General features: G+C 45.6%; 1 protein-coding gene across 1 annotated transcript in view; it reads left to right on the top strand.

The window, feature by feature from the left end:
- The window catches only part of SERPINE2 (serpin family E member 2), a 60,319-nt gene extending 41,255 nt beyond the window's left edge, over positions 1-19,064 (top strand). Inside the window, exons 4-9 of the mRNA XM_040982809.1 lie at positions 5,062-5,259; positions 11,949-12,147; positions 13,348-13,448; positions 15,284-15,370; positions 17,389-17,472; positions 18,299-19,064. Coding sequence (XP_040838743.1) covers positions 5,062-5,259; positions 11,949-12,147; positions 13,348-13,448; positions 15,284-15,370; positions 17,389-17,472; positions 18,299-18,336 — 707 coding nt within the window. The 3' untranslated portion in view covers positions 18,337-19,064. The remainder of the gene's footprint in view (positions 1-5,061; positions 5,260-11,948; positions 12,148-13,347; positions 13,449-15,283; positions 15,371-17,388; positions 17,473-18,298) is intronic.
- The last annotated feature ends 3,913 nt before the right edge of the window (positions 19,065-22,977 follow it).

Raw genomic sequence — 22,977 nt, 5'->3', positions numbered from 1 at the left:
GTTAAATGGAGACAGTGTCTGACATTGGTATTAGAAAGCTGTTCGTCTGCAAACTGCAAGTTCAGCTTGAATCCTCAGGAGAGCTGTGGGTCTGTACCAGAATTGGGACCCATAAGCTTAAAATAGAAACTCCAGATCCCTTTTTGTTTTAGTTTCAGTCTTAGACTTTCTGCTTTTTTTTTTTTAATAACAAGAAGAATTAGTGTCAAATGATTGGGACCAAAAATGACTCAACAGGAAAGAAGCAGCGGAGCTGCAAGCCGGGGAGACTCCAACATTCCTGTTAGACCTGCAACAGAATTGCTTGGGAGTGTATGTCAAATGTAGATCCCTGGACCTCTGCCCACTGATTTTGAATCTCCAAGAGAAAAGGGAGCAGTTCCCATTCTGTCTGCAGCAGCCACCACTGTACTCAGATCCATGAGAGAGGGCACCCAGGGACCGGATAGAGTGACGAGTCTCAGGGTCCAGGTATACTGCCCAGGTATGAGCTTTCCCAGTATCCCAAAATGACCAGGAGAGCAGCACTGGCCTGCGTTCTGCTGGGCTGCTGGAGGCTGCCGGCCTGAGCACGGTGGCCGGGAGCAGATGCCTTCGGGACTAGTTCCTCTTCTGTTGCTGTGGCTGCAGTGTGTCATGCAGTCACCTTCTTCTTACTTCTTACTCTACATTTACCTACATGAAAGGCAGAGTTACAATACCATGTCAGTTAATTCCATAATGTTGTAAATTGTCGTTGATGTTATGTTGTGGCTTTAAATTGATCGGGATGATATTCTGCCAGCTCTGCCTTCAGACCAGAGATGGTCTCCCCAAGAAACTGTTGAATTTACCTGGACAATAAGATGCTGGACTCGATGCTTGGCATACGCTTGCAATGAAAGAATCTTGACAGAATTTGAATTGTAATTCAGCAACAAGGTGGAGGAATCCACCATGGGGGGAGGGTATGGGGAGGAGTTGGGGGAATTCCAGAGCTTATGAAACTGTGCCACATAATGCAATGTAATTAATAAATATATATATATATATATTAAAAAAAAAGAAAGGCAGAGTTAGAGAGGGAAAGAAGAAGAGAGAGATACGTTCCATCCCATGATCCACTCCTGAAATGGTTGCAGCACTCCAGGCTGGGTCAGGCCAAAGCCAGGACTTGGGAACTCTATCTGGGTCTCCCCATTGGGTGCAGGGGCAGTTGCATTTGGCCATCTCTCCCTGCTTTTCCAAAATCACCAGCAGGGGGTTGGGTTGGAAGGGGAGCAGCTGGCACTCTTATGGGATGCCAGCATCCCAGTTGGTGGCTTAGCCCGATGCACTGCAGTGCCAGCTCCTCAAGCTTCTACTGGACCTGCGGAAGAGGAGCGTGATGTCGCTTGCTTTCAGGGCACCTGACAGGCTCAGATGGAAAGCCATGAGCAAAGAAGTTCTCAATCAGCCTGAGCCTTGTCCTGTTAAGCAAACATTTTAATACTCTCTGTTATCCTGAAATGAGATTTACAGATCGTATGATTTAGGCATATACACACAGTGATATTTTAATTAACATAACACCCAGCTGTAATACATGAGAGAACAAGAGAAATGCCATTTGTGATTGTAAGCTTGTATGACAGCTATATCCAAATACATAATAAAGGAGTCAGAGTCTTAGCATAATTGCAAAGTAAAGGTTACAGCAGTAGCTGGCCCAGGTACATAGCACTGGTGACACAAGGACCCCAAACTATGTTTTGCCATTGCTGATATTTTTTTTCTGAAGTTGTGTATGACTGTTGATAAATTTCTCCACAGAACAAAGGACAAGCTCCTCTTGATTTACATGGTAAATTAAGTAAACACTGGAAGCCTGCCCCCAGAAAAAGTAGTGTTTACACATGAGAATGAGATGCTGGGCTCAAATCATTCCAGTCAAGTCTCCCTTCAGCATGGATATGCATGGGGCGTGTGAAAGTCACACAGGGAGCAGACGGTCCTTTACAAAGTGCAGCTCTTTGGAAAGCTGTGCGATGCATGACACTTCTTGCCACTACCTATTCAACCAAAAACATTCCGGGAGTCCCCAGGCTGTGGGTGATCAGCCCCATTGGGCAGGACTGGGGTGCCTGAGAGCCCGGCCGCCCTTGGAGCTCAGGCTCTGCTCAGTCTGATGGCTGCAGGTGCCTCCTCTGGGGGAGACTGTTCCCTCTCTCTAGATAAACACCAAGAACCTTGGCAGTGGGCTGGTGATGGTCCTGAGTCCTCAGCCACAGCTTCCCTACACCCTCTCTGTTCTGGCTGCACAGGCTGCTAGATCTCTCGCTCTCCACCCTGCCTTCTGTCTGAGACTTCCAGATGGGCCTCCAGCTGCCTGACCTGTCCCGCCTGCTTCCTCTTGCTAGTGCTCATTTGTTTCTGTACCTTCCTGTGAGTAGCATCAGAATTACAAGCACAAGTTCTGGCTTTGAATCTTAGTTCTGCCCCTTGTTTGCTATGCATCCTTGGAGATGTTACCTGACCACCCTATTCCTTAGTATTCTTTTCTATGAAAGGGTGATAGTGTAATATCTGTTGAAAGAATTTGATGGGAAGGCTGTCCTGAGGACACGCGTGAGCCAGTTTTATAGTGATGAGCTTAAATATTTCCTCTTCAACGAAGCCACACTTCCCAGGCCTTATGAGAGCACTTGACTTCCCCTCTTAATTTCCCCTTTCACTTTAATTTGTTAAAGTTGAAGCCTTATGCTTTTCCACATCATTGTTGTCAGCCTCTGTCTTCTCTGTAATCCAGGGCTCTTAGGGGGCAGGTTTCATTTTGTGTTACAAGTGTGCCTGGCACGAAGTAGGAAGTTATCTGAAGATGGGTGGATGGCTGGGTATAAAACGGATGGATGGATGGATGGATGGATGGATGGATGGATGGATGGATGGATAGATGGATGGATAGATGGATGGATAGATGGATGGATGGATGGATGGATGGATGGATGGATGGATGGATGGATAGATGGATGGATGGATGGACAGAATAGTTGGTGAATGGATGAATGGGTGAGTAGTAGCAGTTAGCAGCAGGGCCACCATGTGTTCTCCGCCTCTAAGCTGTGTGTGTTTTAGCTTCTCCTCCTTTTGCTTTCATTTCCTTTCTTCCTGCCTGCCCTCTTTTGCATCTTAGTCCTACCAGTGATCATCTCTGAAAAGAACTGAGATGTCCCCAGACGCTTGCTGAGCACTACCTGTACACTGAACACTAGGACTGGAGCCCTTGTCCTGTGCAAGTCACAGTTTGGTTGGAGATAAAAGACTGCAGTGCCATGGAGCTGCTGTCCAAATGGGGCTTTATGCAAAATGAGAGAGGCGTCTCCTATCCACAAAGGGTTCCCGGTGCTGTTTTAAAGCCAGGTAGTTATTGGGTAAGGCAGTGTTTGCAGCAAGGCAAGAAACGGCATTCACTTGGAGGACCAACTCTAAGGACCCTCCCTGTGGGGAGGCATACATTTCCAGAGCCCAGGTGGTTTCCCTCTGGGTCTTGACTGAAGGTTGTTTGGTGCCCCCTTGTGGAAGTTAGGAGTAGTGGTGAAACTGTCCTAGCTCGCCTTGGGTCAAGGGAATGTTCATTTGCTGATTGTATGCTAGCATCCCCTTGCTAGCTTTGATTGAAAGGACTAGAAGTTGTCTCTGCTGAACTAGACGTGCTTGATGCTTCAGAAGCTTTTGGTTTTGCTCTCACCTTTTAAAATAAAGTGACGCAGGGCTGGCATGAAGGCTCAGTTGGCTAATCCCTAGACTACAAGTGCCAGCTTCCCATATGGGTGCTGGTTCATGTTCTGGCTGCTCTGCTTCTGATCTAGCTCCTTATTTATGGCCTGGTAAAAGCAGCAGATGATTGTCCAAAACCTTGGGACTCTGCACTCACGTGAGAGACCAGGAAGGGACTTCAGGTTCCTGTCTTCCCATGGCTCAGCTGCAGCCGCTGCGGCCTTTGGGGAGCGAATCAGTGCATGGAGGATCTCTTTGTCTTTCCTCTTCTGTCTATAAATATGCCTTTCAAATAAATAAATCCTTTTTAAATGCTATAAAAAAACCCCTAATTTTTAGTAGTTTAGGAGGTTCGGGGATCCCTGTCAACACACATGCACATAATTTGGCAAATACCAAGCACAGAATGGGAAACCAGAGCTGCACCCCCAGGCAAGACTCTGGGAGGATCCTTGGCATCATGCGTGAGGAGAGCCACATTTGCTCCCCGACCCCTGGCACTGGCAACGTGGACCATCCCCAGCACCTCCCCAAGTTCTTCCAGAACACACCCCAGTTCTTCTCTCTGTAGTCTCAGCACTAGCTCAACATCCGACCTATAAATACAGACACCAGTTTTGTTTGTATTCTTCAACTTGCTACGGAGCCACAGTCAGGGATTCTGAACTAATCCTCAGCATTTCCAAAATCTTAACCCGAGGATTAAGCCTTGACAACACTGCACAGGCTGAATTAAATCAATCTTGTGATTAAAAAAAATAAAGCAAAACTAAAACTGCTGATTGTGTGGGGACCAAAATCCCTCTCTGACACTGATGCACATCCTTTATTAGTAACAGTGGGGATATAATTATAGATTAAATGGAGCTTGTTGAGATGAGTAGAAATTTTTAAAATGTGAGACATACAGGGCGTCAGCAATAATGTCTGTTTTAAGAACTTATTTCTTTGAAAGAGTTACAGAGAGGGAGAGACACATTTGCTATCCAGTGGCCCAGTCTCCTGATGGCTACAGCAGCCATGGCTCTGCTGGACTGGAGCCAGGAGCTTCATCCCAGTCGCCAATGCAGGTGGCAGGGTCCTACGCATTTGGGCCATTTGCTGTTGCTTTTCTCAGGTCATTAATGGGAAGCTGGATTGGAAGTGAACAGTTAAAGAAACAGTCAGAACTGGAGCCAGTGTCACAATGTGGGATACTGGCATTGCCACAGCACCAGGCCCCTGTAAAATCTTTGAACATTCTGCCTAATCAACGGGCGCTACTTACTTTCCTGATTGGCCACCAACCCTGAGGTTTGTTCCCTTGTTTGTTCTGTGCCTCCACAGGTATGATTGACTCACTACTGACCCCAGATCTCATCGACGGCATGCTCACCCGACTGGTGCTGGTCAACGCCGTGTATTTTAAGGGCTTGTGGAAATCGCGGTTTCAGCCAGAAAATACCAAGAAGCGCACGTTTGTAGCTGGCGATGGGAAATCCTATCAAGTGCCGATGCTGGCCCAGCTGTCTGTCTTCCGATGCGGTAAGGTCATGCTTGTCGAGACACGTTCCAGAAAGCCCCCGGAGTCCTCTCAGTTCATGAGCAGTCTTCGTGTTCGAACAAGCAGGGCACAGGGTAGGGCCAAGGGAACGCCACAGGACTTTGTCACGGCATATGGCTAGGCATGGAGTTGTTCAGGAGGGTGAGGTATTCATACATGATGTATGCAGGCACTTTGTTGTGTTTAAGATGGAAGGATTATTCCAAGTAGAAGGATGGACAGGCACTGAGCGAGTAAAAGTACCATCACCTTCCGTTACCAAGTTAAACCTAGTCAAAATTAGACTTCTCGTTTACTTGTTGGATTAGTGAAAATTGGGAAGCTTGATGCAAGCCAGTCATGGCTCCAGTGTGGGCCAAGATGGCCCTGAGCCCAGCTGGCAGAGTTGGGTGGCCTGGAAGACTTGCTCCCGAACCTGGTCCCGGCGGTCCCATGACAGGGGACTTAGTCTCTGTCACACCTCAGTACATAGAAGAGCGAGAGGCAAGCATGCAGTGAGTCCCTCCTGTCTGCCAGTGCTGTAGCTTCAGATCCAGCCAGTCATGGATTCCAAACAGTTTGAAAGCTCATCTGGGCTGAACACACAGGCTTTGTTTTCCCGTTGTTGATCCCCGTACAATGCAGCAACTGCGCACGTGACCCTCTCACTGAATTCAGTATTATGAGTAATCTGGAAGCAACACAGACTATATGGGAGGTTGGGCAGTTTCTGTGCCAGGATTTTGTCAGCCACTGAGGATCCCAGAACCCATCCCTGTGGAAACTGAGACATAACTGCAAAATGGAATGTGTGTGAGTATTAGATTTGTGTAAGCAGAAAAATTATACGACGTGTGGTTGATTTCAGAAAGCAAGTGTAAAACAGCAGGTGCCATGTATCTATGGAAATACATCTTGGGAGATGTTCAATAAAATGTTAACAGTGATGAGATTTCAAATAAAGCGCTTTTGTTTATTTGCAACTGAATTTTTTTTTTAAAAAAATGAGTAAGTTTTGGGCCAGTGCTGTAGTCTCGTGACTAAAGTCCTCACCTTGCATGCACCAAGATCCCATGTGGGCACCGGTTCGTGTCCCAGATGCTCCACTGGCCATCCAGCTCCCTGCTTGTGGCCTGGGAAAGCAGTAGAGGATGGCCCAAAGCCTTGGGACCCTGCACCTGTGTGAGAGACCCAGAAGAAGTTCCTTCCTGGCTACTGGTTTTGGATTGACTCCAGCCATTTCAATCACTTGGGGAATAAACCAGCAGATGGAAGATCTTTCTGTCTCACCTCTTTGAAAATCTAACTTTCCAAATAAAAACGAATAAATAAATCTAAAACAAGAATGAACAATTTTTACAATTGGAAAAAATATGTCGGATGTGGCTGTCGGTATACAGCACAGATGTCAGAGTCTGGTGATGGTTCTTTAAAGATTTATTTATTATTTTATTGGAAAGTCAGATTTACAGAAAAAAAGGAGAGAGAAAGAAAAAGATCTTCTATTCGCTGGTTTACTCCCCAAATAGCTGCAAGTGCCAGAGCTGAGCTGATCCAAAGCCAGAAGATTTTCTCAGGTCTCCCTCTTGGATGAAGGGCCCCAAGGCTTTGAGCCATCCTTCACTGCTTTCCCAGGTCATAGCAAGGAGCTGGAAGGGAAGTGGAGTAGAAGGGCTATGACCCAGTTCCCATATGGAATGATTGTACTTGCAGGCTGAGAATTATGTAACAGCCATTGTGCCAGCCCTGGTGATGGTTCTTTAAATCTAACACCATTGAAACACTCTGGGTTCAGTTTAAATGAATCTTTTGTTTGACTGTAAGGCAAACTTCAAACCTGTAGTCTTCTCCTAGACATGTGGGTCTTGCCTAGTACAGTTGCATAATTCACTGTCCATCATCCCCGAATACATCTGAACATTTTTTGCAGCCTGCATATGTTCTTTATTTTTTTAAAGATTTATTTATTTGAAAGGCTAAGATGTAATAGAAAGCTGAAGACACAGACAGAAAGTGAAAGAGAAGGAAAGAAGCAATATTCTGCTTATAGGTTCACTCACATGGCCACAACAGCCAGGTGTGGCCCAGGCTAAAGCCAAGAGCCCAGAGTTCCATTTGGGGCTCCCAGTTGGATCTACCATTTGGTGATAGAGGCTCAGGTACTTGGTGTGTCTTCCTCTGCTTTCCCAGGGAATTAACAGGGAGTCAGATCATGAGCAGAGTAGCCAAGACTTGAACTGGTGCTCTGCTATGGGGAGCCAGCTAACTCCATGAGCACAGTGGCCTTTTAGCTTGCTTGGTTCGGGTCGTGAGGATGGCCCCTGGGCAGGCATTTGTCTTCATTATGCGATGCACTGGCCATCCCTCTGTGTCCTCACTGTATCCCAGTGCCACTGGTCAGGCACACTGCGGCCCCAGTGTCATCTGTCAAGTGCACCGTGGACCTCGGCCGAGCCTCCCTGTTCTTCATTGCTTTGCCAGAACCTTGTCATCCAATGTACCTGTCCTGACATTTTTCTGTGAGATGTCTTCAAGATCTCAGAAGATGCACTTGCTGATGTTAAGAGAAGGGTGGAGAACAGAGAGGGAGACCTGTGTCTGGTTAAAAAAAAAAATGCTAATTGAGTTCAGACACTTCTGTATTAAACAAGAACAAAATCTTAAAATCCTTTGTAGTAGATGTATATTTCATGCTCTTGAAAAAATCAAATGCAACAGCTTATTGAGAAGAAAGCCCAAGTTCCCCTGTGATCCCGTTTTGTAAGATAAAAATTTGCTTTTGAGTACTTTTAAGACTTTTCAATAGATTTGTAAAATGTATGACACTTTTGCATAGTTACGTAGGATTACACTGTAATTTCTACTCTTGTGACTGACGTTTTCATTAGATAAGGAATCATGTGCGACTTTCGACTTCAGTTCATGGGGGCTTACGTCATCCGTCAGCTACATGGCCATCCATGGTTTAAGCTTATAATACATTAGATTTCCCTATGGTAAAGAACACGGGTGAGTTTTCTTACACGTCAATTCTTAGATATGTAGCTCAGTACTTCCAGGGTTAATGTCCTCAGACTGTGTTGAATGAAGCAGCTGCCCTCTGCTGGATGGGTGGTGTTGAGGCTGAGCAGTCCCAGTGTGAGGCATTTTATAAAACGACCTCCAGGCACCAGATGGGAGGTGGTGGTGTGCTGCAGGCTGTGCTGGCCACCTCGTCGGTATGGTCTCCCTGAGTTTTCCCCGTTCTGTAAGGTGGAGGCTGTTACAGAACAAACTAAGCCACGTGACTGAGGAACTGGCCAGCATTTCAGTTTCATGTGTTGCAGCCCCAGGATGGGAGTCCAGCTCCTGCAACTCCGAATTTCACATTGCTCACCTCAGCTCGTGTCCTCCGTGCGCGGTTCTGTGCCAGCGTGAGTGGAGAGGGAGGCACGCATTGTTCCTCCTCTGAGCTTCCTAAGCCTCCAGCGAGGCCAGGCCTGGGTCCTGGTCAACGCTGGGCCTCAGTGCCCGCAGTCAGAAACGGAGGAGGAACCAGAGACGAAGCGGATGCAGTGACTGCACAGCGCTCAGCAGACATGCGTGTTACGCACATACTCGTTTGGACGAGGTGTTGAACACGGATGCCGTTGGGAACACACCCAGCCTATGCTTTTCATTGTTCCTGAACTTGATCCTTCTTTTCTGAAGAGTAAGCATCTTGAAGAGAAGCTGATGCCCACTGAGCCTTCTGGCAGGCCCTGGGGCAATTAGTAACCACTTTCAAATGTCCTAAGCTCTGAAGATGAGCTCTGCCCGCCCCTCGTGTGGTTTCAGAGAATTAAAGGGCTCATTAGGAAGAGATTTTTTTCCCGTTGCTTTTTCATTGATTTTTTTATTTCATTGAGACTGCTTTATTGTACGAGCAGGCTGAAAGCAAAGATGAAAAAGCCTGTCCTGGATTCCTAGGTAGCCCCGAGACAGAGGCAAGGCAAGTGTGAGGCCTCATGGGGCATCCCAGCGGACGCAGACCACAGCTGAGTTACCAGACAGCCCTGAGGCCAAATGCCCAAAATGGGCCCAGGGGAGACACAGCAGTTCACACTTACACAGCTGTTGCTCCCATAGGGAGAGACTTGCAAGGAGTCTGAAGTGCCATGCAGTCTGATGGCTGCACCATTTCATCACAGCGTGTGGCTAAAAGCCTTCGTAAAAGCGTTTCTCTGTCTCCCTGTCTTCCTTCTGCCGCTGTAGCCCACGCACCTGCCACTACCAGCTGACACCTTCAAGTTCCCTGTCTTAACTGCAGGGACTCACAAAGGTCATTCCCCCAAAAAAGGCCGGAGAAGAACAAGCACGAACTCACCATCTCTTCTCTCCTTAACACGCTGCCCTTCCAGGTGGTTTAGAGGGTAGCAACGAGGAAGGGCCAGCCTTCATGGTGTACCAGCCCTGACCAGGCCCTGACAAGAGCCAGACTTACCATTTCCCCCACCCTCATTTAGTCACAGTAACCTGTGAGATACACATATTATCATCCATGCTACACGCAAGGACCTACAGGGAAACTGAGCAGGTTGGCCAAGGTCACAGGATGATGATTACAAACTTTTCAGAAACCCAGCGTAAATCTAGAGGTGCTGGTGTTCCATTTAGCTAACTTCATTGCAGGTGTGCTGAGTCACAGGTTTCACATGTTAAATCTATCAGGAATGTATATTTAGAGTTGGCATTGTGGCACGGCACGTTAGGCTGCCACCCACAGTATCCGCATCCTTTATCAAGGGCAGGTTCAAGTCCTGGCTGGTTCACATGCACTCCAGCTCCCAGCTAAGGCACAGTGGAAATGTGCTGAAGCTGGCTCAAGTACTGAGGCACCTGTTACTGACTTCAGGAGATGTAAAATTCGGGGCTCTTGGCTTCAGCCCAGCCCCATCCATTGCAACCATTTGGAAAGTGAACCAGTTGATGGAAGGCATCTTTTCTTTCTGACTCTCTCTGTGTCACTCTGCCTTTCAAATAAGTAAAAATAAAACTTTAGAAGAAAGTATGAATTCATTTGCCCACAGTTCTGGAGGTGAGGAAGAGGAGCATGGCTCCGGGTTCTGCTTGGCACCCAGGAAGGGTCTTGTTAAGGTGTCAGCATGTTACCTGATGGAAGACATCACCTGGAGAGACAGAGCAAGTAGGTCAGCTCAGCGTCCTCTTCCTCTTATAAAACCACTGATGCTATCCTGGGCACCACCTTTACTCTTTCCTAAAGTCCTTATCGCTTTCCAAAAGCCCCCAGCTCTAACACCATCAGTGTAAGAATTGGAGGATACAAATTTTGTGAGCGGTCTCTCATCCACTAATTTAACCCCAGTTGGCTACAACAGCTTGTGTTAAAGCCAGGGGCCAAGACTTCATCATCTCGCACAGAGTGGCAGGGGCCCAAGTACTTGGGCTGTGTCTGCTCTTCTCGCAAGTGCATTAGCAGGGAGCTGGACCAGAAGAGGAACAGCTGGGACACAGACTAACACCCGTATTAGGTGATAGCTTAACCCACTTCACTACAAGGGATTAAGCGCCTAATGTATGAACTTTTGAGAGACACTGAAACCCTAGCAGATCATCAATATGCTGTATATTTTATGTAAAAATCAAATAATCTTAAGATGAAATTAGTCTGAGGAACATGGGGAGAACTGAGGTTAAACTTTTGTTGTTGTTGTTGCAGAATGCCCAAGAGTGTTTCTAGCACTGGCATACGTCAGTTCAGCAGGGAAAATCAGGTGTTTTGTGCTTCCTTAACTTACTAGGGTAGGGTGTGGAATCTGTTTTGTCTATAAAGTTTCTTGCAGTAGTGTGTACCCTTAACAACATGTGAGAAAACTGGACTAAATCATTTCTGAGTTCCTGTTAGTGTGCCAAAGTCCTGTAACATGTCTAAGTACTAATTGTGGCTGCCAAAATGTGCAAACAGTGAGTAGAGAGGGCATTGAAATAGGAGAAAGACTCTCTTTTTCTCCAGCTGCCCTTGGCAAGCTGCGTGATCTCTTGAATTGTGGTCTCAGCTGTAACTCTCCTGGCTGCCGTTTTGCGGGATGCTGAAGAGCTGGTACGGATTTCACACAGAAGGATCCCTAGTGAAAGCTGTTTATCTTCTCTTTCTGTCTACATGAATTTGTAGTTCATCCAAAATGTGGCCTGCCAGTATATATAATATTAAAATTATATTGTCCTTGGGATTCTTGATAAATGAGTCAGTTTTGACTGGTCACCTCACACAGGAGAGAAAAGGTAGGCCCATTGAAGTGATGGGTGTGTTCATTTGCTTCACTGTAGTAACTCTGCAACCCACAGTTTCATTTTATATCTTAAGGTATGAATGTTTTTAAATAGTAATTCCAAGTCATTCAAAATTCATTATTTTATTCTTATAATAATGGTCAACTTCATGCAAAACACTGTGTGCCGAAAGCCTTGTAATCTAGTTAAATTCTACTCAGCCAAAGTAAAATGATTTTAGTGATGCTCCAAGATAAACTGAAAAAGAAAGCTCCTCATGAGGGAACGAAGAAATAATCGCCCTTATTTTTGTCCTTCCAAGGAGACTATCGGCCACAGAGGGAAAGTTCTGCAGCTGCATTGCTAGCTCCGCTCTACCGCTGCCGCAATGTCATTTCCAGAAGTCACCAGGAACGCACTGACCTGCCTTTGATTTCTTTAGGTTCCACCAGCACCCCCAATGACCTATGGTACAACTTCATCGAGCTGCCCTACCACGGAGAGAGCATCAGCATGCTGATTGCTCTGCCCACCGAGAGCTCCACCCCCCTGTCGGCCATCATCCCCCACATCAGCACCAAGACCATCGACAGCTGGATGGGTATGATGGTGCCCAAGAGGGTGCAGGTGATTCTGCCCAAGTGAGTAGCTTTGTTCTCTGGAGAACAAAACATGGCACTGTGTGGGATAGCAGACAGCAGGAGGCTGAGAAAGAAGAACCTGAAAAAAACCTGGCATGAATGTAGTTTCACAGATCTCTATGCATTGTAGTAATAATCTGGCATTAAGGTAGTTTTTCTGGTTTTCCCTAAAATATAGATAAAATTTGAGACGTTCTGCCTTAAGGTCAAAACCTTTTAACGAGTCAGAGACCATTTGACCTGGAGAGGAGGCGATGAATCCTGTCTCGTTTCTGTAAACTTTTCAACATTACTTTTGCTCCCACTATCCAGATTTTTAACTGCCCAGGCCTTGAAAGTTAGTAGAGAGAGATCTACTAGGCTTTGATTTTTTTCAGTCTCTGAGTTAAGTAATCAGAGCGATAACCTCATGATAAGTGTTAGCAGTCTTCTCAAGATTTTTATGAGTGATTTATGGAATAAGCCTTCAAGTAGGCTGAATGTGGTGTAGGCAGTTAAGTCGGTGAGATTATAGGCATCAGCTGTAAAGAACAGATAAGCTGCTATGGCAAACATGGGAGGGGAATCCACTCATCCCCTCCCTCTGTTTTCTTCTGTGGGGTGGGACCAAATCTGGCAGAGTGTTCCCTTCTGATCAATTTAGTGTCAGATCTGTCCATGTGCAGTGCCTCCAAATTGGTGGGCCCTCATATCAAAAATCCATATTAATTATGCATGATTATTCCTCTTTTGCAGTAAAATGCTTTCAGAATCCTCACACGAGCTATGAGGAATGAATCTCCTCCTTTTGACCACCTCTAGTCCCAAAGGGTGTCGGTTCTTAGAGGCGATAAAATGGTGGCTCTTTAGTTGGCTGTGGGGCAGGACCATTGGCTTGCAGAGTTCGGGGAACATGCAGACATGGAACCGTTACACTGAGCGTGCTGCGGTAGACGCTCCTTAAGCACTGGAATGAGAACCTGTTGCATATGAAGGTGCAGGAGTATGCGGAGTATGCACTGCTGATTTTGTCAGCCGAATGCTTGAGAGAGGAGTTGCTTCCCATTTAAATTTGGAAATTAGAATTTAAGGTGAACTTCATATTCATGTTCAGATTTTCCTTTCCAAAAAACCAAAACCCCGATGTTGACATGCACGGATCATATCATTGTGTCGTTGATGGCCTAGTGATGTTGCCCCCTCTTTCCTGCTTTCGTGTAGGTTCACAGCAGTAGCACAAACAGACTTGAAGGAGCCGCTGAAAGCTCTTGGCATTACCGAGATGTTTGATCCTTCAAAGGCAAATTTTGCAAAAATAACAAGTAGGTTCCATTTAACACTTATTCTTGATGAAAATGGTATCACTTATTTGTTATCAGAATAGAAAACAAAAATCAGATTTGGAAATGTGTTGCCGTAAAAAGTGTTCAAGGTTTCATTTGATGCATCATCAGAAGATGCTGTTGGCTTTACCATCTAAGTCAGCAAGCGTCGTTCTCCCCTGCCTTCCACAGACGAGTCATGGGAAGGCCCAGTCACATCACGGCGTGTGGAAGCAGCCACTCGTGTGTTGCTCCTGTTCCCTAAAATGTTGATTCAGAACTATATACTGCTCTCTTTTTTAGTGCAAACTTTTTCTGTGTATTAAGAAAAGCCAAGGTTGGCTTTTTTTTTTTTCAGTTCTCAAATATTTACCAACTTCCTTAGAGCAGCAGGTGGACATGCAGTACCGTCTTCCTGCCTATCAGTCTGAAATCATGGAAACTCCAGTGAGTCCAATGAGAACTTAAAAAAAAAAATTATTGTAAAGGGTGTTATTCTTATTACTGATTGACAAGTATCCTTTCTAAACATTTGCCATTAATTCCTCAGCATATAGAGTATAACATTTTCTCCCCATCTGTCATTTAATGTTCAATGAGAACTTTTTTCCCAGTGCAGCTGAGCCATAAATACCCTTATGTCCCTTCACTTACTGCTCTGTATACCTTTTTTGAGTCATGTTTGAGTAGCAGCCTTCTTCTGAAGAAAATTCATGGCTTGAGAGTGATTCATGCTCTGTCTGTATTTTCCCTTTGAGTGCTGAGAAGTGAGTTCACCGCCAGACTTTGTCATGTGCTGGCTCCCTGTTGAAACAGCGCCATGAAGCTTGTCATTCCCTTTAAGCCCTTGCAGTTCCCGTCAGCATGATCGTCACCTGGGAGTTTGTTGGATCTGCACCATCACAGGTGTAACCCAGACCCACTGAATAAGAATCCTGATCTCAACAGAGGCCCTTGACCCGTTAAAGTTTGAGTAGTACCCTTTGACCCTATACTTTTTCCTCCAGTATGGTCTGCTGTGGCATAATTACCAAATAGGGAATGTTCACAGAGCAGTGTGCCCCCGTTTTCTCCTGATGAATAGCCTACTGCATTGTGTGACCTGGGCCACATGATTGTGCATCTCGGTCATATGGGGTCGTAACAGTGCTGGGCCTTGATGCAGAGCGCTTAGCACCAGATGGAGCTTTCTCTGTGTGCTGTCCAGGCTGACCAGTCTCCATTCTCCTGAGAAACTACACGCAGTGGGTATTGCTGGTAGTATAGGGAGTTGCTGAGAAGAAAGAGAATAAAGCTAGAAGCCCCGCGAGGCACCAGTGCATTCGTGTGCTCAGCCTCCCACAGGAGCCTGCACTCTTGACTAATCTGACTCCTTGTGACTGTGAGATGAGTTAGGAAAAGCTACACTTACTCTGCCGTTAGATGGCAGTGTGTCCTGGGACAGAATGCTAACACCCGACACCTCAGTTTCCCCACCTGTTAAGGCTATCTGAAATCCTTTCTGGGTCTCCTGGAAAATTGGACTGCCATTTTGAAGTTCTGCTCTTTTTTTTTTTTTTAATACAGTTCCTACTGGTCAGGGTTGAATTGATAAAGGCAGTACACATTTGGGGTCCAGGTCGCCCCTGTCCCCAGAAACAGCACAGTTCACTGCATAGAATTTGAAAGTCACTGCAAGTCAAAGTTGCTGAGAGTTCGCCATCCCTAATGTGATTTTTCCTGACACTTTTTAGGAGGTGGAATTCCCCGTGGCTTTGAGATTTCTCCTCCCTTAAGCAGATGCATGGCCACCACATGAAACTAATGCCAATTCTGTCTTGTTTTTCTGGAAACAGGGTCAGAAAACCTTCATGTTTCTCACATCTTGCAGAAAGCAAAGATTGAAGTCAGTGAAGATGGAACCAAAGCCTCCGCCGCAACAAGTAAGGCCTGGGTTCTGTGTCGGCCCGATTCCCCCATCAGCCTTGCAGCCATCAGGTGCACAGCGAGCCTTCCCCCTTATCCCACGTGCCAAGCGTTGAGCTTTGGGAGACACACCCAGCAACACTCAAAAACAAAAACCTTTCAGTAAGAGAAACATCTCCTAGAACGGCAGTCAGCAAGCTAAGGCTAGAGAGTGTGGATTTGGGCCATGTCCCAACTTTTCAACTCTCCCATTGTGGCTGGGAGCAGCCATGGAGAGTGGACAAGGGTAGCTGTGTGTGTGACCTTTACTTGTCAAAATTGCCTTTGGCGCTGGAGCTTTGGCCAGAAGACCATGCTTTGCTGATCTGTGATTTCGGGAGATTTAGCACAAATCAGCTTCTTACTGGCAGAAAAGACCCATCTTCCTATTGAAACTTTGCATCACATGAGGGGAAAAAACAGCCAACCTCTCCAGGAGGAAGCAGACAGTTAGTGAGTTCTTGTTCGATGATCAGAGGATTGCGTGCAGCCTCCTTCCATACACAGGACAGCCACAGCCACTTTCTCCTTGGTGATTTTGTAAATGAAGGAAAAAAAAAAAACAGGGCAAGTTCAGTTTGCTTTTTGCCTCTAATTATCCATTTAATATTGAGTGAAGCTACTTAACCAAATTCGGTGAGCTCATACACATGTTAGCTAAATTCGTAGCCGGGTAATTGAAACATACTATTTATACTCCAAGGGATGCTTTTGCACTGTTCTCATTTTTTCCTTGCTTGAAAACAGCATCTAAAACAAAGATCTAGAATAAGAAAGCTGGGATTTTAAAGATGACTTTTATCTTCTTTAGATGTCATAGTGATATTTAAATTTTTGCAAATGGCAGAATACTAACTCAAGTACAGGTCCTTGTATAACCATCCAGGCTGTGTTGTATTAGCCCAGGCTCATGTAAAAAAAAAAACTGGCCCCTGGATATGGATTCAGCCACAGACAACTATTTTCTCTGAATTCTAGAAGATAAAGTCTAATACCTAGAGGTTGGTGGGTTTGGGTACTTGTCAAATCTCTCTCTCTTGGCTTACATGCCGCCTCACCATGTCCTCACTGCACGTGCACATCCCTGGGGGCCTCTGCCCATTTAAAAATACACACCAATCGTATTGGGTGAGGGCTTCACTCTTAGGACCTCGATTAACCTTAATTAACCTCTTGGAGACACTGTGTCCACACAGTCACATGAAGTACTTCTGCATATGAATGTTGGGACAGACACCATTCTGTCCACAGCAACTGCTGTTAGTCTTCAGTAACTCCTCAGTGCAGGCTTTGCTCCACAATCATGGCAGGTGTTTCCTTTAGAATGCCAAGTGCTTTTCAGAGGTTTGAGCCATTGTACAAGGAGCGTGGTAGTTACACCCCATGCCTGCCCGCCTTCAAGGCCTCGTCACTGTCGAGCCAGTCATTGGTCGGCACAGCAGAGTGAGCATGTCTAAGACCCAGGGGCCTGAAGAAGTTTGTAAACCAGATGTCTGCAGGAAGTAAGTTATTCGGGATGGTCTAATTCTGGCACAGGAAGCACCTTCTAAATGATGTGCCAAAGAAGGCACAGACAGAAGGATAGGAGTGAGCGAAGCCTTCCTGTCCAGAAAGGATTTGGCTCGGCTACACAGGGGCAGGGACTTTCATCAGCAGTTCAGATGGTGTGACTAAAAGATAGCTAATCTTAACGCCAAGTAGACATTGGGTATCTGTGGAGTGGCAGTTGCTTTCCAATAGCTGTTGCATGTTGTATGTCATTCAGTCCCCATAAAAACCCCACGAGGAATAAGTGCACTTATTAGAGAAGATGGTGTTATGTAAAGGACAAACGCCATGAAAGTGTCATGGGCCTAGCCAGGAGCAGAGGTGCAATAAATGGGGACTGAGGGACAGACCGTGTGTCCTCAAACACTTGGCTGAGAGAATCCCTCAAGCCAACTGCCTCGTTGGCCTTGTGTTCAGGGTGTAATACGTTTTCCTCTTCTTCCCGTAGCTGCGATTCTAATTGCTAGATCATCACCTCCCTGGTTTATAGTGGACAGACCCTTCCTATTTTTCATTCGACACAATCCAACAGGTAAGAAATTCTCTCTTGTTCACCGGAAAGGCATACTGCAGTTCTGGTAGTTCCAACAGCATTGTCCTTAGTCCAGTCCCCCTCTGTCAATTTCACACTTTCAATAATAAACATATTAGCTAGGAAAATCAAGGCTGTGCGTCTACAATGTGCTATAAATGTTTAAACACACAAAATTCCGAGTTGGTTGTAGTTGCTAGCCTGCAGAAAGGACAACTCGTTTGTGCATGCTTTTATGAATGCAATAAAGTCGATAAGGAATGACACATCTGCAGTCTGTGTAAGCCCACCGGGCCGTTATAACCTGGAAAGTACTTGATCATTGGATCTCAGCTCTAGGGATTGTGTGTTCCTCCTTGACCCGGACCTCTAGCAGTAGCATCGGGATGAACACAGTCACCCTGCCTGTCTCTCCCTGCAGTTAGGAAGTACGCAGCTGTATTTGCAAGGCTGACTTTGTGTTGATTGATAGCGACCACCATTTTGAACAGCTCAGTTATGGAGAGACAGGTCTGCATCAGGACCTCTCATTGCTTCTTGAATGTTCTGATTAGTGTGCTCGCTCCAGAGCTCAACAGTCCAGTGTGGGAGCTTCCAGCCCGGAGGCTCTTTTTAACCTTAAGCCAACATGAAATATAGTTCAAAATTCAGTTTCTTAATAGTGCCAGCTGCATTTCAAACACACACCTGTCACTGTGGCTAACCCCATGTGGAAAGCTCTGTTAGACAATATTATCAACCACAGGTTAAACACATCTTTTTCTCCCTCTCACCCCTTAATTATGTGTTTGCTATAAGCGTTTAAGCGTTTCTTTCGATTTTGTAGGTGCTGTCTTATTCATGGGGCAAATAAACAAGCCCTGACGAGTATACAGACGAACCCTTGCAAAGCGCCGACAACTTTGCTACGAAGACAACTCCTTTCTACATCTCTCATAGTTTTGTTAAATATTTTTGTACATGACTTTCTTTTTCAAAACTAGTTCTTAGCAACAGACTCAGTGATGTAAGCCATCCTGTTCTCAGAGGTATTGGAAGGATAAGAGGCAGACGGACGCAACGCTGTGCTGAGGAGTGAATGGAAGGGCTTTGCCTAGAGGATTCTCGAAACTACTGAATGGTCACCTAGCTTAACAACACTCCTGAGTGTTTGTTAGCTGTTCAGTTCAGGATTTTTCCTTTGTTTCTGCTTATTTGTGTGGGTTTTCAAAAGAAATTTAATCAGTGTGCCAGGAAAAAAAAATAAATAAATACGGACATTTTACGGTAGCTTTCACTTTTGTATGGGAATAAATAATTATTTACCTTTTTAATTCCTTTTCCCCACCTCCATCCAACGTCTTGATAGCAAGCATTATTTGGGGGGTAGAAATAGCAAGAACTCTAGCCTCTCTGTGTGTTTTTGTTGTTGCTGCTGTTGTTTTATATAATGCATGTATTCACTAAAATAAAAGTTTAAAAAAACTAATGTCTTGCCAGACAAGGTTTGCTGTCGTGCAGTGTGCCTGTCACTGTTGGCCTGTACTCTTTGGATCTGCATTTTTTGTATTTTGTACAAAGTAAAAATAAAGTGTTATGGGTAGTTTAAAAGATCATTTCTCCGCTATTTTGAAGCACAGCAAACATACACACATGAACCTCTTAAGCTGAATGCAACTGGAAACCATTATGCCTGGTGGAATGAGCCATCTCAAAATAACAAATGCCATATGTCTTCATTGATATGTAACAGTTAACCTAGAATACCGAAGCATGAAGTGGTTGTCTGGGGATATGATTGTCGTGTCCAGCCCTTATTTATGCTCCTGTGGAACTGTGGTCGCTTGTTACTTATGGAGTATTATGACTAGTGGCAAATTAAGTCTGTGAATACAGAGTGAATTAAAATTATGTTTTTGCAAAAACCTAATGATGAGAGGGACAGGAAGGAGGGGGATTGCTGGGGGTGGGAAGTAGTTGCGGGGCAGAGGAATTACAACCACCAAAATCAATCAATCAATCAATAAACCCTTCTGCTTCTTGAGCTAAACCTTCACGCTTAGGCAATCAGCAGGAAACCGGGAGCCCTGAATCTTGCATATCTTTTCCCTCTAAACCAGACAAACACTATTCTTTGCCACTACACTTCTCATTTCATACATCACTTTGAGGAGTAGCAATTACAGAATCCTCCCTCCCACCGTGACTGCAGCTTGTTCGAGCATATGGTCAGGTATGCTCAACAAAGATGGGGTTTTGTAGCATTCGCTCATGTACATCCTATAAATCCGAAAACAGTAACTGTTTCACTGTTTGTGAAAGAGAGGGATTTTTTTTTCTAGGATTTATTAGAAAGGCAGAGAGAAGGAAACAGATCTTTTATCTGCTGGTTCGCTCTCCAAGTGGCCCCAACAGCTGCAGTCAAGCTCATCCAAATCCAGAAGCATCTTCTGCATCTCCCACATGGGTGCAGGGCCGTCCTCTGCTGCTTTTTAGGGCCATAAAGGGAGAGGTCAGAAGTGGAGCAGCTGGAACTCAAATTGGCACCCAGATGGGATGCCAGTACTCTAGATAGGGGCTTAAGCTACCACACCATGGCAATGGCCCCAAGAAAGTTTTGTGAAATAAATGTTTTGGTCTTTTAAGCTAACTTTCAAAATTGAATTTAAGCCTTGTAATATTACCATGTTAGTATTTCCTCCCTTCCCCCGCCCACTGATTTCCTAAAGATTGTGTAAGTCTTATCTACACTAGCAAAGTTCAAAACATTTCTTATCAAAATTTAAGTTTGTTTTCCTTTTAGCCCATGAACTCTTTGTGTTGCTCTTTCTACATAAAATTTCACATTTAACACCCCATAAATTTGCCTCTGTGTTTCTTAGCTGTGAAGTAGGAGCTTACTATGTACAAAAAAAAAGTGGTATTCTTTGTCCAACCAAGAACGAATGGAAAACGGGACAACTGTTTTCCTGGTTTAAGAGTAAGTGCTAAAGAAAATTATTTTGAAGGGCTCCCTCGGGCCACGTCTGTTATAGCAAGTGTCCTAATGGCTACTCATGCCTTTTAGAGCCATTCCTACTGAATTCTCCAGTATCCTCCCATTGCTATTTTAGCTTGCGTAGTGTGCAGTGTTAACAGTGTTTACGGTAAAATGATAACTGAATGCTCATTTGAGTCATTCATTCAAACGCTGTGTTGGTTAAGACTGTCCGGTGGAACAGACCTGGGAGAATTGATGATACAGGTGTAAGTAGGAGCAAAGGTATGTGAGATGGAGATCGGCTCCTGTCCCTATGAAGACAGGAAAAGTCCCGTGAAGAGCAACCAGTGTCCTGGCTCGGTGTGACAGGCTGGGAACCAGGGGAAGCATGACATACTAGAGATGCCTGGAAACGTGCTAGGCCACTGGTACGAACCTTGGTCTCCAAATGCCCCAGGATCCAGTGCTTTGATATCCAAAGGTGTCCCAACTCATCCCTGGGAAAGCGAGTTCTCCTCTGAGTTCCTTCTGAGCCCCCTGCTGAGGGGATGCTGCCCCACCCACAGTGGGTTAGGGCACATCATCCTGACTCACCCCATTATTTAAACACCAATCTTTCAGAAACACTCTCGCAGACTTAATCAGAAATACCTGCTACCTGGATAACCCTTAATTTACTTGGTTGGCACCTAAAATTAACTGTCACAGGTGCCTAGTGGACAGCAGGTACTGAGGGAATCAAGATAAACCTATCTTTTCCCTGAATGATCTCCTATTGGAAGACAGAAAGACAAGCTTGAAATGGCAGAATATCTGGCTGCTGCAAGTGTATTTACAAGTCCTGGGTTCAGGGCAAAGTGAGCATGAGTTCAAGAGGGAAGATCTGAGAGTGGCTGCCCAGCCAAAGGCCCCTGGGCTCAGGACCACAGCAGCGCTCACTGCAGAAGGGACCGGGTTGTCCAAGTGACCGCAGATCTGCCACTGTAAGACAGTGCTTCCATTTTGCTGGACACAATAAAGTGTCAAGACACCTGACCCGACTTCCAAGATTCAAACATATATGTGTGTATATGTATATATTTGCAAAGTCAGATTTACAGGAGAGAAGGAAAGAAAGATCTATCCACTGCTTCACTCCCCAAGTGGCCACACTGCCAAAGCTGAGCCAATCTGAAGCCCATAGCCAGGAGCTTCTTCTGGGCCTCCTACATGGATTCTGGATCCCAAGGCCTTGGCCCATCCTCTGCGGCTTTCCCAGGCCACAAGCAGGGAGCTGGATGGGAAGTGGAGCAGCTGGAACATGAACCAGCATCCATATGGGATCCTAGCACATATGAAGTGAGGACTTTAGCCTCTAAGCTGCTACGCCAGGCCCCTAAAGCCCATGCATACTTTTTTCACAATATGAAACCATGAGCTCTTTGGAGACGCCCTCATATGTATGCATGCCAAATGTGTTTGCAGTCAGCTCGGTACATTTTCATTTCCTTCGTCCATAACCTTTGAAGTGCCCACATATATCATCTCTGTGTTTTCACTTGATCCTCCCAACCTACTCAAGCGTCTGTCTCCCCCACAAATGGAGACCCAAATTCAGCACCTGGCTGCCCTTTGGAAAGTGTTTATCATCTCAAAACTGGGAAGACAGGTTTCATTTTTGAAAAAATTATCATTCAGGGGCCAGTGCAATGGCTTAGCAAGCTAAGCCTCCACCTGTTATACTAGCATCCCTTCGGAGTGCTGGTTTGTGTCCTGGCTGATCCACTCCCACCCAGCTCCCTGCAAATGGCCTGGGAAAGCAGTGGAGGATGACACAAGCCCTGGGACCCCTGCACTTGACGTGAGAAAACCGGAAGAAGCTCCTGGCTCCTGACTTTGTATTGGCTCACCTCCAGCCAAATACGGCCGTCTGAGCAGTGATGATTTCTCTGTCTCTCCTTCTCTCTATAACTCTGCCTCTTTAATAGTTTCAAAAACGAAATGTTTAAAATATACATACATAATTCAAAGTTTCATCTGTTGGTGTGCTTAAAATGAGTCAGTAGATGCAGTCCTTCCACAAGATCAAATTTACAAAAATTGAGCCTTTGTGGGAAACTGGTATACATTTAAGCAATAGTGACTGTCACAGAAAAAAAAAAAAAGTCAGGCCTTTGATCAGTTCGGAAGTTTGGGCAAACAGTTTCTCATACAGAGGAGACGTCACACGGCATGTGGGCAAGTGGTGTTTAAATAATGGGGTGACTTCCTTCAGTCAGAACGGCAGAGCTGTGGAAAAATGGAGGCCAAGCAATGGAGTCACTTTGAACAAAGAAACGACCACGTTTACTTCCCGCTGGAAGCCAGTGGGGGAAAGTGGGCACCCGTCCAAGTGTGCTGAAAGCTATTTTTGAGCCTTTGCCTGTGAGAGCAGATCCTGGCGTGTGACCCAAAAGGCCCAAGGAGTGGCCTCGGTCCTTGTCACTGGGGTCCTGACCGCCACATGCGCTCTGTGCGAAGGGTCTGAAGGAGGCGCCCAGGGCTGTGTGACTTGGCAGGAGACTGCT

The sequence above is a fragment of the Ochotona curzoniae genome, unplaced genomic scaffold (assembly GCF_017591425.1).
Source record: "Ochotona curzoniae isolate NIBS_2020 unplaced genomic scaffold, NIBS_Ocur_1.0 contig_3643, whole genome shotgun sequence".
NCBI lineage: Eukaryota > Metazoa > Chordata > Mammalia > Lagomorpha > Ochotonidae > Ochotona > Ochotona curzoniae.
The sequence above is the reverse complement of the archived record's forward strand: the minus strand, read 5'-3'. Positions and strand labels throughout refer to the sequence as shown.